Genomic DNA, 19,346 nt, shown 5'->3' with positions numbered 1-19,346 from the left:
GGCAAGTTCTCTCCAAACTTCAAAAGCAAAATATGGACATTACATGTCTCCAAGAAGTTCATATTAAAAGACAGCAAGGACACATTTTAAAAGCCCCCAAATTGGGGAAATTTTATTCAGTTCTTGCATCAAAAAGAGAGAGAGAGAAAGAGAGAGAGAAGGGTAGTAGTATATATAAAGGATTGGCTACAACCGAGACAAATTTACGCAGATGAGGAAGGGAGAATTTTATTAAATGAAGTAATAATGTCACTGCGTTATTTTATTTGCCAGCTGAACTCATTATTTCTGGACTATCTGACTTTCCGTACCTTGCCAAGAATTGTTATCAGAAGCTACTACGCATGTGCATCCACCCACATTCCTTTCACTTGCTTCTTACACACTCTTTCCTTTGTTCTCTTGCCAGAGGTCCGGCTGGACCGGCAGGAGATCTCGCTTGCCAAAATGTAACAATTTATCTTTCTTAGTTAGTGAGGTGTTTTATTTTCTTTATAACAAATAAATGAGTTTTATTAGAAACCTTTCTTCGTGTTTCTTTTTCAGAATATTGCAAACAAGGAGGAGCCTCGATTCATCTCCTCTAATTAAACCAGGGTGATTAGTCCCAGAGCCAAACATGGGATTAATAAATGCCCTGACAACTGGTAGCTCGGATGGTTTGATTTATGGCTTTTTTCCTTGTTTTGTTATTTCTGATAACAAAGGCATAGGTAATTAGTTTTTAGCTACTGAGGTACGCTAATTATTTTGCTAAGATGCCGAAACAGAAGAAAAAAGGCAAAATGAAACTAAGACCACTCTTTGTAAATGATTTGATTGATCTTTCCAACGAAGAGGTGGCAGACAGGAGATTTTCAGATTTCCAGCCCCTTACTACAGCCACACGCCTGGAACAAGAAAAAGCCATGGGAACAGAAATGGAGACAGATAAGACAGAAGCTGTTTTTGAAGGAGAAGCACTACGACTGAGGTCAGTAACTCCCCCTTCTAATTATGCCAGCTCTCAATCTGTCTTCCCAGAACCTTCTGAATTTGTAACGCTCGGTGCAAGGCTAAAGCAAACTACCGAGCAAAATTCCTCCCACGCAGAGAGAGAAACAATTCATTATTCTCCTCGAAGCTCTAAGCTCACCCTGGATGAGCTGGCTATGAAAGCCTTTTGTGACCGTATAAAATTCTATGAACAGGAGCTATCCCAGGCAAAAATGGCTATATCTATGCTTGAGCAAGATAAGGAAGATAACTTAAGATTTTCAAAAGGCGCCATATTGTCTTCTTCCTCAGAGCCAAAGACACTCCCCCTGGTGGATTTTGTGTCAGGCCAATTAAGACAGAGGGCCCTGCATACGTCACATGAAAGTCTCCCTGATCAAGTTACATATAAACCTGCCACGCAATCATTTCTTGTAACTGCAAAGCTGCCCGAAGCTAAAGGTGCAGCACCATCTGCTGGCGAAAGTAATTTACTACAGGAAGCTGAAATGCCACAAGTGTTTCCACAGGCCCAAACTCAAACACCCCCTGGTGGTGTTGGTGTCCTTTTAGATGGAACACAGGCACACTTTTTGAAGCAAAGGCAAATAACTGCATCTCCAGCAGGTCATGCCAATATTGCAGATCAAGCACAAATGGCAACTGGAATACAGCAGATTCCAGTGCATCAGCCACAGCAGCTACAAATGCCTGCATATGTGCCCCAGCCACAAGTGCAAAGAGGGCCACCTCCTGGCCCACCTCCAATGGCACAACCAAGACCATTTTTAGGTCCACAACAGGCACAGCAAATACCTCTGCCAGCACAGCCAGCATATCAAGTGCAGGCTCCTTACCAGGCATTTTCTGTCTCTCCACTAACTGGTGAGTCAAAACTAAAAATGTCAGGACACAATTACAAAGCCTGGGTCAGTGAGATTACACTATTGCTTCTTAGAGAAGGCACTCATTTTATGGTTTTTAACCCACCTGCACAACCATGGGACTTTGCAATACGAGATCTAGAGATAAGAGCTCGTACAACATTATTGATGTCCATGGATACTGAACTGCAGGTCACTTTTCCACCAAATACAACAGCCCGACAAATTTGGGCTGAATTGGAAAATTGCTACAGGCCTATCTCAATTGAATCTTCATGTTTACTCATGTCTAAACTCCACGGTTCGAGATTGAAACCCGGTGAACAAATTGGAGGGCATTTGACCAAACTGAAAGGTCTGAGAACAGAATTGAGAGAAAGAGGCCATAACATTGAAGATATTCAAATGATCAGCATCATCATTAACTCTTTGAATTATGAATGGAAAGATGCTGTTACAAAAATTAACCAAGTCCCTATTGCTCAACGCACAGTGGACAATGTCTGTAGACTTTTAATTGAAGAAGAGGCATTCATGTTGGCCACGCCACATTTGAGAGGACCACCCGCATCAAGAGCTCCAGCTAGGCGCCCCTTCCAAGGAAGGACCTACGCTCCAAGGATGCCAAGATGCTACACCTGCAATCGTGTGGGACATGCCACCCGGGATTGTCCCCAACGAGTTCCAGCTCCCGTCACGTACCAGCCCAGAGGAACAGATTCCAGAGGCAGAGGCAGAGGCGGAAGACAAGGTCGTCGTGGTCCCCGGCGTGATCCACAAACTCCACTCGCCACACTGGCTTTAACCAATGATCCACAACCTCAACCAGAGTACGACAGACGACTCCTGTGGACTTTGGACAGTGGTACAGCATTGCATGTTACCTACAGAAAGGAACTTTTCACAGAAATGCACGAGCCTGAACCAGAACTACATGAACTTTACTCTTTTTCAAATCATCCTTGTCAGGTCAAAGGAAAAGGAACTGTTTATGTTGAAGAGCTCGATGCATTCATTCCTGATGTTTATTACATACCAACAGCAACCAGTAATTTGCTTAGTCAGTGTCACTTGTCTAGAATGTTAAAGTTCCAGGTTCACCACCTTGAAAAAGCAAGTTACATAGTTAAAGATGGAGATATTGTTGCTGAAACCATATTAATTGGTGGTGTTTATTACTTAAAGCCAAAGCCTAAACTGCAAACACAGGCAAGTATACAAACTCCAAAAAGGGAGAGCACAGGCCCAGAGAGAGATGCTCCAGAGAGAGATCCTGTTGCTATTCCAAAGGCTCCTAAAGCCAACAAAAAGAGAATTGGTAAACAGGTTGCTCAGAGCAAGCCTGAGGTTCCGCATAAAAATATTAATGTTGAGAATTCACTAACTGGTAAACCTTTGCATTCCAGGTGTATCCACAAATGGCATAGAAGATTGGGGCATGCCAGTTTCCGTGTTCTTAGGAAGATGCCGGAGTTCGCAAAAGGTTTGGATCTAAAGGGGTGTAAGGTGTTTTTGGATTGTGCTGTATGCAAAAAGGCCAAATCCAAAGCAGCAGCCATTCCCAAACACGCTACACGCCTGTCAACACGCACTTTTGATTTGGTTCACATTGACATAGTTGGTCCATTCCCGCCATCATTTGGTGGTAGAAAATATTTTCTAACAATTGTTGATAATTACTCTAGATATGGATATGTATATCCTATGAAAGAAAAATCAGAGACTTTTCAGATCTTTAAAGACTTTGCAACCCTTGTTTCTACCCAACACCAAGTTTGCATCGCCAGAATCCAGAGTGATCGTGGTGCCGAGTTCATGTCTCAGCGTTTCCAGGACTGGATGCGTAAGAATGGAATTATTCATCAGACTTCGGCCCCTGACACACCGGCTCACAACGGAGAGGTACTGCAAACCATGATGCGTTGTCTCCTAGAAGACGCCAACCTTGATATGATATACTGGGGTGAAGCTATCAAGTATGCAAATTACATTGTCAACCGTACTTGGAGCAGTGTAACAAATCAGACTCCTTTCTTCATGTTGTATGGCTACAAGCCTGATCTTAAAAACATCCATATTTTTGGTTCATATGCTATGGTGAACATTCCCGTAGCTCAAAGAAGAAAAGGAAGTCCAGCAGCAAAGAGACTGAGATTTATGGGTATTGATGATAACTCAAAATGGAGCAGATTTATTGACTCTAAACATGTAATTGTGATTTCCCAATCTGCTAATTTTGAAGAAGATATTGACTGGTCCAGGATTCATTCCAATGATCCTGGAGTTTAATTTCCCAGAGATGATACTGCTGGTGCTACGCAGATTGATGATCAAGATTCCACTGATTCTTCTCAACCCGATGTTCCATCTTCGCAAGCCGCGGATGCTGACGCTAGCGACGAAAGTGAGGACGAGGACGAAGCAGAAGAAGATTGGACAGTTGTTCCGAGACGTTCCAAGAGGGTCACAAAAGGAATCCCTCCACAACGATATTCTTGGCAACTGACAAAAGCACCCTTGCCTTTGATTTGCAATGTTACACTTCCACCTGATAATTTCACACAAATCAAGCAGCTCCCTGATTCAGAGCAAGACAAATGGTATGATGCAATGCAGGTTGAAATGGACAGTCTAAAGAAACTTAAAGTATTTACACCTGCAAAACCTCCAGCAAACAAAAAGGTCATTGGCACTCAATGGGTCTACAGAATCAAAAGGAAACCAAATGGTGAGTCACTGTACAAGGCCAGACTTGTAGCTCAGGGTTTCGCTCAATGTTATCCTGAGGACTACACAAATACTTACTCACCGACAGTCAGAACTGAGAGTGTAAAAATTGCTTTAGCAACTGCAACTATCCTTGGTTTAGAAGTTTTCCAGTTTGATGTTGACACGGCTTATCTGCATGCAGACCTAGATGAAGAGATCTACGTGAGAAGTCCTCCAGGATTCCGACAGCAAGAAGGGGATACCTGGTTTCTAAACAAAAGTCTTTATGGTCTGAAACAATCTGGTTTAATGTGGTATTTATGTCTTACTGACAAACTAAATTCAATGGGCTTTATTAAGTCCGAAACTGATGAGTGCGTGTTCACAAAAAGATCTAACAATGCATATGAGATAGTTCTTGTTTATGTTGATGATATTGTTTATATTGGTCCAAATAAGCAAATGAGTGAAATTTTTGCCAAAGCTTTGCAGAGATTCTTCACATTGAAATCATTAGGTCACATTAGCACTTATTTAGGTGTTCAGATTGAAAAAACACAGAAGGGGTTTAGTCTTTCACAAGAAGATAAAATTGAACAAGTTTTGTATCATTGCAACATGAAGGATGCTAACACAACAAAGACACCCATGCAAACAGATTTTCACAACTTGACGCAAGAAGAAAGTCCTGAGTTCGAGGATCAAACACTTTATCATTCAGTCATTGGGTCACTATTGTACATTAGTAGTTGGACCAGACCCGACATTGCACTTAGTGTTAATCTCTTGTCTCGACACGTAGGTAAGGCAAAACAGTTTCATTGGACATGTATTAAGAAATTACTGAGATACCTAAAATGATCACCGTGATGGAAGACAATGAATCGGTGGTTTATATTTCTGAATCTCATTTTACAGGTTCTAGGTCCAGACACATTGACATCCGTTATCAAAACATAAAACATTTAGTGAAAAAAGGTTTTGTTAAAATGCAATATGTATCTACACATGATCAAATTGCTGATATGCTCAACAAACCACTTCCAGCAGCTCAACATGAGTATCTGCGTGAGAAGATGTGCCTTATTTGATGATGAACTGATATTCGCTCAACTGGCAAAAGAAGGGGAATGTCACTGCGTTATTTTATTTGCCAGCTGAACTCATTATTTCTGGACTATCTGACTTTCCGTACCTTGCCAAGAATTGTTATCAGAAGCTACTACGCATGTGCATCCACCCACATTCCTTTCACTTGCTTCTCACACACTCTTTCCTTTGTTCTCTTGCCAGAGGTCCGGCTGGACCGGCAGGAGATCTCGCTTGCCAAAATGTAACAATTTATCTTTCTTAGTTAGTGAGGTGTTTTATTTTCTTTATAACAAATAAATGAGTTTTATTAGAAACCTTTCTTCGTGTTTCTTTTTCAGAATATTGCAAACAAGAGGAGCCTCGATTCATCTCCTCTAATTAAACCAGGGTGATTAGTCCCAGAGCCAAACATGGGATTAATAAATGCCCTGACAAATAATAAGACAAAAATGAATCTTATTGGCAGTTACCTATGCACCATATGCTAAACAAGGGGAAATTTATTATAAACTACATGAGAAAATAGTAGAATTAGAACCGGAAAATATTTGCTTATTAGGAGATTTCAGTGCGGTTGTGGATCCAAAAAAAGACTACATCCGAGGAAAAAAAATAAGAAGAAGAAAACATTACCGACCACTTTTTTTGATATGATGCAAGAGCTGAATCTAAAGGATGTTTGGAGAGAATTGAATCCACAAAAAAGACGGTATACTTTTTTCTCTAACCCACATGGTTCATGGTCCAGGATAGACATGGTATGGATGGATTTGGAATTAAGCAAAAATATAGAAGAGGTAGAGATAATACCAAATACATGGGCGGATCATAACCCATTGATATTGAAATGGAAGGGAAAGGAAAAAATGAGAGGGACGTGGACCATGAACCAGAGGGTGTTAAAAGAGAAAAAATATGTACAATGGATGGAGAAAGAATTGGATTTTTTCCTAAAGGACAACTTAAATGAAAATACAACCCTACAGAATCTTTGGGATATGACCAAAGCCTACATCAGAGGCTTAACAATAGCATATGGGACAAGGAGGAACAAAGAAAAAAAAGGAACAACAATGAGAGCTACAGGAGAAACTTGAAGAATTGGAACGTAAGATGCAGGAAGCCCCAAATGAGAAAATTAGAGAAGAAAAAGAATTGACCAAACATAAAATAAACTTTATTTCCCAGGAAGGAATAGCCCAAAATTTCAGAGCGACAAAACTGATATATTTTGAGCACACTAATAAACCAGGGAGATGGCTGGCCTATAAATTGAAAAAAGACAAAGAAAAAAACTAATAACACAATTACAGGATGAAGAGGGGAACATATACCATCAGATGGGGGATAAAAAGAGAATAGCCCAAAATTTCTTTGGAACTCTTTATAGCCAGGAGAGAATAGAGAATAAAGATAACATTAAGCAATATTTAAAGGATAGGAACCTCCTCGTAATATTGGATGAAATAAAAGAAATGATAAATGATAAAATTACGATGATGGAGATAAAGGCGGCAATTCAAAAGCAAAAAAACAATAAAACCCCAGGACCAGATGGTATATCCCCTACAAAGAGATTCTACAAAGAGATTCAAAAACCATTGGAAACACTACTATTGAACATATACAATGATGCCCTAGAACAGGCAAAACTTCCAAAGACATGGATGGAGGCATTGATAACACTTATCCTAAAAGATGATACAAACACTCAACAAATTAAGAACTATAGCCAATCTCGCTACTTAATGTTGATTACAAAATATTTGTGGCAATAATGGCCGAAGGAGCCAAAAAAATATTAAACGAAATTATTTATTCAGACCAAAATGGATTTTTGCCTAATAGACATATAAGGAATAATAGATGGATTATTATAAACTCATTAGAATATTATGAGGCGCATCTGGAAAAGCAGCTGGCATTAATGTTTGTTAATGCCAACTGCTTTCAATTAAATTATCAAATGCTATCAAAAAACATTTGATAATTTAAATTGGAACTTTCTTATCAATCATAAAGTTCATAAAAATTATGAACTTTGGGGAAAAATTTACGGGTATGATTAGAGTGATCTATTCGAATCAATTGGCGAAAATAATAATAAATGGGGAAACAATGGAGAAGATTATTATAACTAAAGGGGTAAGACAGGGATGTCCTTTGTCCCCCCTTTTATTTATACTATTGCTGGAACTATTACTGATACAAATTAGACAAAATTGAATAATAAAAGAACTGAAAATCAAACAGGAAGAATACAAAGTTCAAGCTTTCGCAGATGATCTGGTTTTTATTATGGAAGACCCCTTGGAGACGGGAACCATTCTAGTGCAGGAAATTTAAGAATTTGGTAAAGTGGCGGGGCTCAAAATAAATAAATAAAAAACCAAAATACTAAGAATCTAATAAAAAAGCAAAATGAGGAATTGGAAGAGAAACTGGGGATCCAAATTGTTAAAAAAGTGAAGTACTTGGGAATTTGGCTAACAGCAAAATGCTCCACGATAAAAGAGGACAATTATGACAAATTGGTACAACAGATACAAAAGAATTTAGATATTTGGGCAAAACTACAAATACCTTTGATTGGTAGAATCGCGACAATAAAAATGAACGTATTACCCAATTTGTTATATCTTTTCCAAACAATACCAATAAGATTGGGAAGAACATTCTTTGAACAATTAAATAAAATAATAGGTAAATTTATTTGGTTGGGGGAAAAAAGCCCAAATAAACCTTAAACTTTTACAGGACTCTAGAACCAAAGGAGGCTTTGGCCTCCCTGATTGGGAATTATACTATCAAGCGGCAGCAGTAATGTGGCTTAAAGACTGGGTCCAATTAAATAACAAGATGGTATTAACTCTAGAGGGTCACGATCTCCAATTGGGATGGCACACATTCCTTTGGGAAGGAAAAAATAAAACACATACATACTTCCAGAGACATCTAGTGTGAAATGCTTTGATAAATATCTAGGACAAAATTAAGAAAAACCATTATATGAAAGTTCCAATTTGGATATCAACAATGGAGGCAATAATTTATCCAAATGTATTAGACATAAATAAAGTGGTAAAGTATTCGGAACTATAAGAGGAAATTTAAAATCGGAGCAAGACTTAAAAAATCAAGGAATAAAAATTGATTGGTGGCCATTCCTGCAAATTAGAACAAAATATAAAAATATAAAAAAGATCGAGAACAATACGGCATTTATGGAGATCAATTGGAACTTGACAAAATATTATTAGGAGCAGAGGGAAAATGATCACAAAAACATATAATTTATTATTAAGATTTAAAATGGAAGAAGAAAACGTAAAGGAGACAATGATTAGTTGGGCAAGAAATTGTGGACATAGTATTCAATTGGATCATTGGGATAAATTATGGGAGAGAAACTACAAACCAACGATGTCAGCTGCTTATAAGGAGAACCTCTATAAACCCTGTTCTATCATTGACACCTACCACCAGCCAGATTGGCCAGGATGTTCTCAAACCGATCGCCTAAGTGCTGGAGATGTGGCTACAAGCAGGGAATGTTCTACCACATGTGGTGGACCTGTCCCAAGGCCAGAAAGTATTGGCGTAAGATAAGAAAGTGGCTGGAAGAGATAATTGAACAGAGGATAGAGTTGAAGCCAGAATTGTTTCTCTTGGGTATTTTTGATGGGAAAATGGGGAAAGAATTACAATACATAGTGTTACATATATTAACGGCAAGAAGAATTGTTTTAGCACAGAATTGGAAATAGACTGACACTCCTCCAGACCATATGATAATAAGGAAAATCTATGAATGTGCAGAAATGGATAGACTGTCTATGGAAATGAAGGAGAGGGAAGAATCTGAGTACTACCAAATTTGGAATAGATGGTATTCCTGGCTCAAGAGTAAACATAAAACCTAAGGTATAAGCCGTAAAGAGTATAATATATAGAATGGAAAATTTATAAGAAATATATGATATTGATTTGTGGGTAGATATTATTATAATTTAAATAAGGATATAACATAGGATAGTGATGTATATAAATATAATTTTTGTAAATATGATTGTTACAAAAGATATGGATACCAATATGGAAAAGCTGTTATAAGTGTAAATATGTGTTTTGTGTTTTAAATGTTGGAAGATTCAATAAATACTATTTTAAAAATAATCCAATGGAATTTTAACTTTCACTGTCTATCATATAAGTGGAAGACTTGTAATTTTCCTTTTTGTCAGCAGGTGGCACTCTCCACTTAGATTTCAGTTTACTAGTCCATCATTTTGGTTATAAAACAATTGTAAAAGCAGAAGAAGTTTTGTAAATTGATAATTCCAACATTTAAAAATGCCTTCCCAATATCACTTCTTCCCAGTTTAGGAGTCAAATTTTCTGTTTATTTCAAAATCTATTATTTTCTTTGCTGTGCCTTTCATTTACGGTTAGGTATTTCATCAGAGTGCCCCTAAAATGTTTAAACACCGCTTTAACACATAGTTCTGAGCAAATGATTCTGAGTTGTTTCTTGGGGTTAGATTTAAAGTGAAAGAAACATCCTCTCCCCCAGTTCCAACACGGCTCACCTTCTTCTCTTAGCTGTTGTTCTTCAGTTGTCCCAGCTTTGTAGCAGCCATCTTTAGGCTGCTTCTTCTTCTTGTTGTGGCTGAGAGGGAGAAAGAACCCCGGGCCAGACAGGAGAGATGCGACTCTCCCCAACCTCATATGTCCCTCTTTGCTTCACCGCCCCTAAAGGGTGGCTTTGGCTCCCTCCAGAGCCCACAAACACTAAGAATTCAGCACAGGAAACATGGAGACCCCTCCTCTGTGTCTGTACCGCCACAACGTCAACCAGAAGTCCAAAAATCTCTCACAAGTTTCAATATTTCCTTCTCACCAGAAAATTCACTGCATTAAAAGATTTTCCTATATAAAATTTTGCAAAATTAAGCAGTTCCCTCTGATGTTATCCTGTTCATAGAGTGTCACCATTATTTGGGTAGTTTGCACTTCTATAGTGTGTCCCCAAATTTCTTTAACCAGAATGTAATAAAAAAACCAGGAAGACTTACTCTTTGTTCTGCTATCCAATTCAATTTTTCTTGCCTCCTGGACTGTTGTAGCTGTGGGCATTCTTTTTCCAACTGTCTGTAAACATAAAAATAATTAGTCATTTAAAAAATAACACCACTCATTTGCTCATCCAAATCATAATAGTTAATGAAAATATGAAGTAACTGATTTAATTCATTACCTGCCACAATGTCTTTAGTTATTTTAACTAAAACGTATTTTAAAATAACAAATATATTTAACTAGTTCTTGTTTCTTTGTGATTTTATTACATATTTGTGCAAAAGAAATTATCAATCAATCAAAGTTATATAGCCACCCATATCACTGAGGCTACTCAGTAAATTATCGTATTTGCAATCATATTAAGGTTTTTTTGATACTCATTTGTCCAAAGTAACTATTAACTATATTTTATCTTGATTATTTATTAACTGTATTTAAGCTCTCAGTATTCTCAGTAAAAATAACATTGTTTAAATAGAATTTAATATAATGTAATATAATTTACATTCTAATTTACTCCATAAAATTTATTGTTTAAAAACCAGGATTAATCAATCACCTTTCATGTTTATTTGAAAGTGAGAAGAGAGATTTGACTAAACGATGAGAAAACTACTGTAACATCTAGTTTCATAAAAATATTCTACAGCTATTGTTGAGATAGAAGTAAAACAAGATTGTATGGTCAAATGACAAGGCATTGTCTGCAAAATCTCATTTTCAAACATGTAGGTTTAAATAGAATTGTTATATTTGGGGTTGGAGAATGTAGCATAACATATATTTAAAATGAATTTAGATAACATACAGTAGTTGCAAACTACCATATGCAAGGAAATGAAATAGCTTTTTCATTTATTTTATTTAACTCATCTCTCTTGATTTTGTTTCGTTATTACATAGCAGTAAAGAATGCAGTGCATTGATTAAGTTTTGCTTTTCTTAGAGTTTATATGGGTTGGTACATGAAGTGTTTGTGAAAATATGGAAGTTACAGCAGGAATCTAACTTGACCAAAAATGTATGAACCAGGTTCATCATTTGAATAGAGATTTATTTAATGAAACATCCTGTGGGGAAAGTTAAAAACTAGCCCTTACTAGCCATATTATATCAAGAGTATTATTAGAGAGCAAGTTTTTTGTACGTGTAGTACACATAAAGAAAAAGACAGAAGGAAGAGATTAATGGTCTTATAGGCAAAGAGCAAGCAGAATGATGAACAAAGAGATAACATAATTGACACACGCCATGAACACATAGCAAGACCTCAAACTCGGAGCCAAACCAAAGCCTGGAGCCAAAGACACCAGCCGCCCCTTTATGTGTATTTCTCCTCAGCTGGGTATTTTCCTACATAAACCAAGATTTTCAAAGTGGATGTGATTTCAGTGAGCTATGGCAGCATTTTGAAAATCTTGGTTTACGTAGGAAAATACCCGGCTGTTGTGGCCCGCCAGTGGCCTGCGCAGATCGTAGCTGATCCCGACGATGAGGAGGCTGGTGGGGTGTCACGCCAGCAGCCTGCACAGCCGGCGCTTGCGTCGGACAGAGAGGAGGCTGAAGAGGATGTGGTGCCAGAGGCAGAGACTCAGCCAGGGCCTTCAGAACCTCCAGAGGCTCCTTCAAATGGAGAGAGCGAAGTGGAGGAGCCTCTTCTCAATGCTCGCAAACGCAGGGCTGCCAAAAGGCAGGAGTGGCTACTCAGGAGGAGGAGGTCTCCTCAAGAGTAAGGCTTGAGGATAATTGGCCACTCCCTTAGCCTATTTAAGTCATGTGCCTTTAGTAAGTTTCTTGCTGGAAACAACTTGTAATTATCATCAGAGCATTTTTGGAAAAGTCTTATCATATCTTGTTTTCTGGGCTGGTTGCCAACCTTTGCCGGACTTTGGTTTATTCTTGCTACTTAATAAATTTGATAAGGACCGTTGGTGTGTGTCAATATCCTCGGGAATCCAGAGCTGGGGCAGAACACGGGCTGAGGAGAAATACATATATACAGGTGAAACTCGAAAAATTAGAATATCATGCAAAAGTTCATTTATTTCAGTAATGCAACTTAAAAGGTGAAACTAATATATGAGATAGACTCATTATATGCAAAGCGAGATAGTTCAAGCCTTGATTTGTCATACTTTTGATAATCATGGCTTACAGCTCATGAAAACCTCAAATTCACAATCTTAGAAAATTAGAATATTGTGAAAAGGTTCAATATTCTAGGCTCAAAGTGTCCCACTCTAATCAGCTAATTAAGCCATAACACCTGCAAAGGGTTCCTGAGCCTTTAAATGGTCTCTCAGTCTGGTTCAGTAGGAATCACAATCATGGGAAAGACTGCTGACCTGACAGTTGTGCAGAAAACCATCATTGACACCCTCCATAAGGAGGGAAAGCCTCAAAAGGTAATTGCAAAAGAAGTTGGATGTTCCCAAAGTGCTGTATCAAAGCACATTAATAGAAAGTTATGTGGAAGGGAAAAGTGTGGAAGAAAAAGGTGCACAAGCAGCAGGGATGACCGCAGCCTGGAGAGGATTATCAGGAAAAGGCCATTCAAAAGTATTGGGGACTTTCACAAGGAGTGGACTGAGGCTGGAGTCAGTGTATCAAGAGCCACCACACACAGACGGATCCTGGACATGGGCTTCAAAAGTCGTATTCCTCTTGTCAAGCCACTCCTGAACAACAAACGTCAGAAGCGTCTTACCTGGGCTAAAGAAAAAAAGAACTGGTCTGTTGCTCAGTGGTCCAAAGTCCTCTTCTGATGAGAGCAACTTTTGCATCTCATTTGGAAACCAAGGACCCAGAGTCTGGAGGAAGAATGGAGAGGCACACACTGCAAGATGCTTGAAGTCCAGTATGAAGTTTCCACAGTCTGTGTTGATTTGGGAGCCATGTCATCTGCTGGTGTTGGTCCACTGTGCTTCATTAAGTCCAGGGTCAACACAGCCGTCTACCAGGAGATTTTGGAGCACTTCATGCTTCCTTCCGCAGACGAGCTTTATGGGGATGCTGACTTCATTTTCCAGCAGGACTTGGCACCTGCCCACACTGCCAAAAGTACCAAAACCTGGTTCAATGACCATGGGATTATTGTGCTTGATTGGCCAGCAAACTCGCCTGACCTGTACCCCATAGAGAATCTATGGGGCGTTGCCAAGAGAAAGATGAGAGACATGAGACAGAACAATGCAGAAGAGCTGAAGGCCACTATTGAAGCATCCTGGTCTTCCATAACACCTCAGCAGTACTACAGGCTGATAGCATCCATTCCACGCCGCATTGAGGCAGTAATTGATGCAAAAGGGGCCCAAACCAAGTACTGAGTGTATATGCATGCTTATACTTTTCAGAGGTCCGATATTGTTCTATGTACAATACTTGTTTTATTGATTTCATGTAATATTCTAATTTTCTGAGATTGTGACTTTGGGGTTTTCATGAGCTGTAAGCCATAATCATCAAAAGTATGACAAATCAAGGCTTGAACTATCTCGCTTTGCATGTAATGAGTCTATCTCATATATTAGTTTCACCTTATAAGTTGCATTACTGAAATAAATGAACTTTTGCACAATATTCTAATTTTTTGAGTTTCTTATATATAAGAACCCACACATTTTTTCCAATTCCATTCAAATGTCAACTTCTTCCACATTTCCAAAGGAATAGGAATTGACAGGAATTTATCAACTTCTCTAAAATATAGAATACCAACTGTAGACATTATAGGCTATGTCTACAAAGAGAATGACAAAAGAATAGTTGATCTTATATACAAAGAAAAAAAAAGTGTGTAAGAACCAAAATAAAACCATGGAAACATATCAATGCAGTCATTTTTGCTTGGTTTCAATTGAAGTCTCCTCTGTCTATTATTATTATTAGAACCCTTTTTTACAATTAATGCAAAGAAAAATAAATACACATATACATATTTTTGTGGTCAATTCTTTAGGAACTTTCTGAAATGAATATATATATCCTGTTCAATAAAATTGCCAGAGCTGCTACTGATTTATTTATGTTATATATAGAAATCACCGCTCTTTGCTAAATTTTTGTATACAGTAGAACTTCTGGTCACAAACACTTCTTTTTTTTAAAAAAAAATTTAGATCTTTATTAATTATTTACAAATAAAAAAATATATAATATAATTTTCAAACAGATATAAGTTATATATAGGTACACAACACAACACATAAAGACAACCACAAAGAAGGATTAACCGGGGGTCATATCGAACCCCCAAATACTTATTCATAGTTACATCCCAGTAAATCCTTTTGTTCAAATAACGTTGACTATTTTAAATACCAAACTCTATCTCATTATGATTAAGTATATATTTAATACTATGTTATTTATTCTATGTTTGTCCTCTTCTTTAGCCATATATACCAGCGTTCCCAGTTACTGTAGTATTCTTTTTTGTCTCTTAGGATATACATTAATTTGTCCAATTTGACACAATTCAATATCTTATTTATTATAAGTTGATCTGATGGTATATTTGCATTTTTCCAATGCTGGGCAAGTGCCATTCTCGCTGCTGTTGTAATATGGATGAATAGGTGCCAGTCTTGTTTGCCCATGTCTTTTAGTTTGATTCCAAGTAAGTAAGAATCTGGAGTTAGGGGAAAACTTGCACCTGTTATCTCGTTCAACCATTTTTTAATCTTTTCCCAAAATTTTCTGATCTGAGGGCAGGTCCACCACCGGTGAAAAAAAGTACCCCTGGCTGAATTACACTTCCAACATTTGTCCGAGGATCCAGGGAACATTTTAGCTATCCTATCTGGTGGGAGGTACCACCTATAGATCATTTTATAAAAGTTCTCCTTAAATGCCGCTGATAATGTCAATTTCATTGATCTATTCCATATTCCCTGCCATTCTTCAAGTTGCATCGGTCTTCCTACGTTTCTCCCCCAGGCAATCATCGTATCTTTTACTATCTCCTCAGCTGTATAGCTTGATAGCAAAAGATTATAGGTCTTAGATATAAATTTTGTTTCAACACCCAGAAGGAGTCTATCTAGCAGTTGTGTCATTTGGTAAATACCATACTCTTGTTTGTCTTTTCTGAATCTAGCTTGAATTTGGGCATATGACCACCAATCTATATCTATTCCTTTTACTTGAAGTTCCTTTCTTGATATTAAATTCCCTCCTCCATCCATCAGGATATTGTAGGTCCAATTTCTTTTTATATTATAAACAGTTGGGTAAGTTGCCATCTCCAATGGGACCACCCATTTAGGAACTTGGGTATAAGTTTGTTTCTTCACCTTTTCCCATATTTTTATTAAAATTTTTCTAATATAGTGGTAAGTAAAATATTTAGATAGTTTTCCTTGTTGTGCCCACAAAGCTGAATGCCAGCCTTGGTGAAGATCAAATCCCTCAACCGTTAATATGCGTTTTCTCGAAAGGGATACCCAATCTCTTATCCAAAGAAGGGACGAGGCTTGGTAATATAACTCCCAATTTGAGAGCCCCAAGCCCCCCCTCGTTTTGTGTTCCTGTAGCATTTTTCTCTTAATTCGTGGTTTTTTTCCCTTGTCAAATAAATTTGCTTATTGCCTGATCCAATTTCCTAAAGAAATTTTTATCCAAATTTACAGGAGCCGTTTGAAATAGAAAAATCCACCGTGGGAGGATATGGGCTTTGATTGCAGCAACCCTGCCCAAAAGTGAAAGCTGTATTTTCTTCCATCTATCTAGGTCCTCTACTGTATCAGCCAATAGTTTAAAGTAATTGGTCTCTTTAATATTAGAGCATTTGTTTGTCAGCCAAATCCCTAGGTATTTTACCTTCTTAGTAAATTTAAGTCCCATGGCTTCCTGCACCTTATTTTTTTGATCCTCTGTTAAGTTTTTGGATATCATTTTAGTTTTATCTTTGTTAATTTTTAATCCTGCTACTTCTCCATATTCTTCAATTCTCCTTAGCAATATCGGACCTGAAGTTAGAGGGTCTTCCAAGATGAATACAAGATCATCAGCGAAAGTTTGGAGCTTGTATTCTTCTCCCCTAATCCTTACGCCTCTAATATCCTTGTCTTGCCTGATTATGTTGAGAAGTGGTTCCAAAGTTAACACGAATAATAACGGTGAGAGAGCGCAACCCTGTCTGGTACTTTTGGAGATTTTAATCTCATCAGAGATTGTTCCATTAAATAGCAACCTGGCCGACTGTTTAGTATATATAGCCTGAATTGCATTTATAAATTTAGAGCCAAATTCCATAATTTTTAATTGTTGTGTAATAAAATTCCAATTGACCCTATCAAAGGCCTTTTGGGCGTCTATGAATATCATTGCCATATCTTTGTCTGAATAACTTTCATAATACTCCATTACATTTAAAATTACTCTTACGTTGTCTCGAAGTTGTCTATAAGGTAGAAAGCCATTTTGGTCCTGATGAATGAAGTGGGAAAGAAATATTTTGAGTCTTTCTGCTAGTACTGTCATAAAGATCTTATAGTCGACATTTAAGAGTGAAATTGGTCTGTAGTTCTGAATTAGTGATCTGTCTGAGTTGGGCTTTGAGATCAATGAAATATAAGCTTCCCTCTAGGATTGAGGTATCTTGGCATCTGTTAAGGCCTCGTTAAATACATCCTTTAGTTGAGGACTCAGCAAGTCAATAATACCTTTGTATAATTCACTTGGGAGACCATCAGGCCCAGGGGTCTTTCCCCCCACTTCCTTATTAATAGCTCATTCAATTTCGCCAATAGTAATCTCTTTATTTAAAAAAATTGGGGATCGGTTCCAATTGAAGTTTCTGGAGATATTCCCCAAGTTTATTTTCTTGACATCTTTCTTCTCCGTATAAGGAGCCGTGAAATTCCTGGGCTATTTTTACTTTTTGATCCCTATTAACTGCCAAATTTCCATTTTTATCCTGTAGGTATTCTATTTTTCTTGCTTCTGCCTCTTTCTTTAGTCTATAACTTAACCATTTCCCAGCTTTGTTCGCATGTTCAAATTGTCTTTGTCTGCTTTTCCTAATTTTGTCTGCCAACTCCTTTTGATCTATTAATGAAATCTCGTGTCTAATTAACTCTATTTTCTCTTTGGATTTAAGATTTTGTGGGTCTAATCGCAACACCTCTTCCATTTTTTCTAACTCTGATATTAGCTCCACCCTTTTTGACCTTTCTTCTTTCCATTTGCGGGCTAAGTGTTTTATTGCCAGTCCTTACACTACGGCTTTAGCAGTGTCCCAAGTATTTTGTAAAGAAGTGTCCTCTCTTTTGTTTTCCATAAAAAAAAATTGTAGTTCCATTTTTATCATATTAACAAAATCCTCATCCTTCATTAATTCAGCTCTCATGGACCATCTCGCTCTTTTTTTTTTAACCCCTGCCCATTTGATTATTATAGGATGGTGGTCTGCCCATACATTCGTACCTATCTCCAATTCTTTAATCGCCTCTTTAATCTCTGATGTTGACTAAAACATGTCAATCCGTGACCACGACTGATGCCTGGGGGAGAAGTAGGTGTATTATTTTTCTTTAGGATGTAAATCTCGCCATACATCTGACAGTCCTATTTCAGTTGCCAATTTGTCCCAAGTTTTTGGTAGTGTTTTTCTCTGTCCTTTTGCATATTTTTGGGATTCCTTCCCTGGTTCATAATTCTTACCTACGTCTGAGATTGCATTAAAATCTCCCAAAATACATACATTTTCATAATTGAGATCAGCTATCTTCTTATACAGTTTTTTAAAAAAGTTTTTTTGATCAATATTGGGAGCATAGATAATTACTAGTGAAGCCAATTTTAAATCTGTTTTAATCTCCAAACATAATGTTCTTCCCTCTTCATCTGCATGTAATTGTTGAGTCACTAATCCTTTACGGTCATTCATCGCAATACCTCGTTTTTTCTGGTCGGCCAGGGATACATACCATTTCCCAAGTTTGGGACAAACTAACACCCTTCTAACAAGCACTTCTGACCACAACCAAATTGGGTTCCAAACAAAAACCATCACATTTTTCCCCCCGCACTGATTTCCTCTTCCATGCCATTTTTTTTTGTAAGCACCAAATTTCCAAAATTAGGTTCGGGTCATGATCAAATTGGTTTGCAACCAAAGTTATGGAACGAATTATGGTTGTGACCAGAGGTTCTACTGTATATGTTGAAATTATTCCAGACATTTAGCATGTATTAAACTGTAAAAATCTTTTTCTCTTTGTTCAATTTCAAACAGGAACATAGATGACACATTCTATATTGCAAGCAGAAAAAAAATGTTTCAAATAGCCCAGTTATAATGCTTACACACAGAATTAGAAATCTGGACAACAGATATAGATTAAGGAATTGGCAAATAATAACTAAACAAATAAAAGGTCAACATGTTTAAAAAGTATAAGGAAAATTTCTCTGTAACTCTAACTATCACTTACTTCTGAGTAAAAATATAAATACCTTCGAATCAAATAAATATTTAGCAAACTATTTCTACAAGAAAAGAAGTATAGCCTAACTGTTTTGGAAGCATAATTTCTACCATATTCTTTTTGTTTGTTGTATTTTATCAGTAACAATTCCAAAAGTCTGATTTTCATTTAT

The 19,346-nt window shown here is 37.5% G+C and overlaps 1 protein-coding gene across 11 annotated transcripts in view; it reads right to left on the bottom strand.

The window, feature by feature from the left end:
- The window catches only part of SH3KBP1 (SH3 domain containing kinase binding protein 1), a 404,503-nt gene that overhangs the window by 69,340 nt on the left and 315,817 nt on the right, over positions 1-19,346 (bottom strand). For all 11 annotated transcript variants that reach the window (XM_034434094.3, XM_034434130.3, XM_034434103.3 and 8 more), the window contains one exon: positions 10,736-10,811. In XM_034434094.3, the coding sequence (XP_034289985.1) occupies positions 10,736-10,811 (76 nt within the window). The remainder of the gene's footprint in view (positions 1-10,735; positions 10,812-19,346) is intronic.

The sequence above is a fragment of the Pantherophis guttatus genome, chromosome 5, assembly GCF_059756535.1.
Source record: "Pantherophis guttatus breed Tessera chromosome 5, ASM5975653v1, whole genome shotgun sequence".
Lineage (NCBI taxonomy): Eukaryota > Metazoa > Chordata > Lepidosauria > Squamata > Colubridae > Pantherophis > Pantherophis guttatus.
Note: the sequence above shows the minus strand (reverse complement) of the source record. Positions and strands in the feature narration are given on the sequence as shown.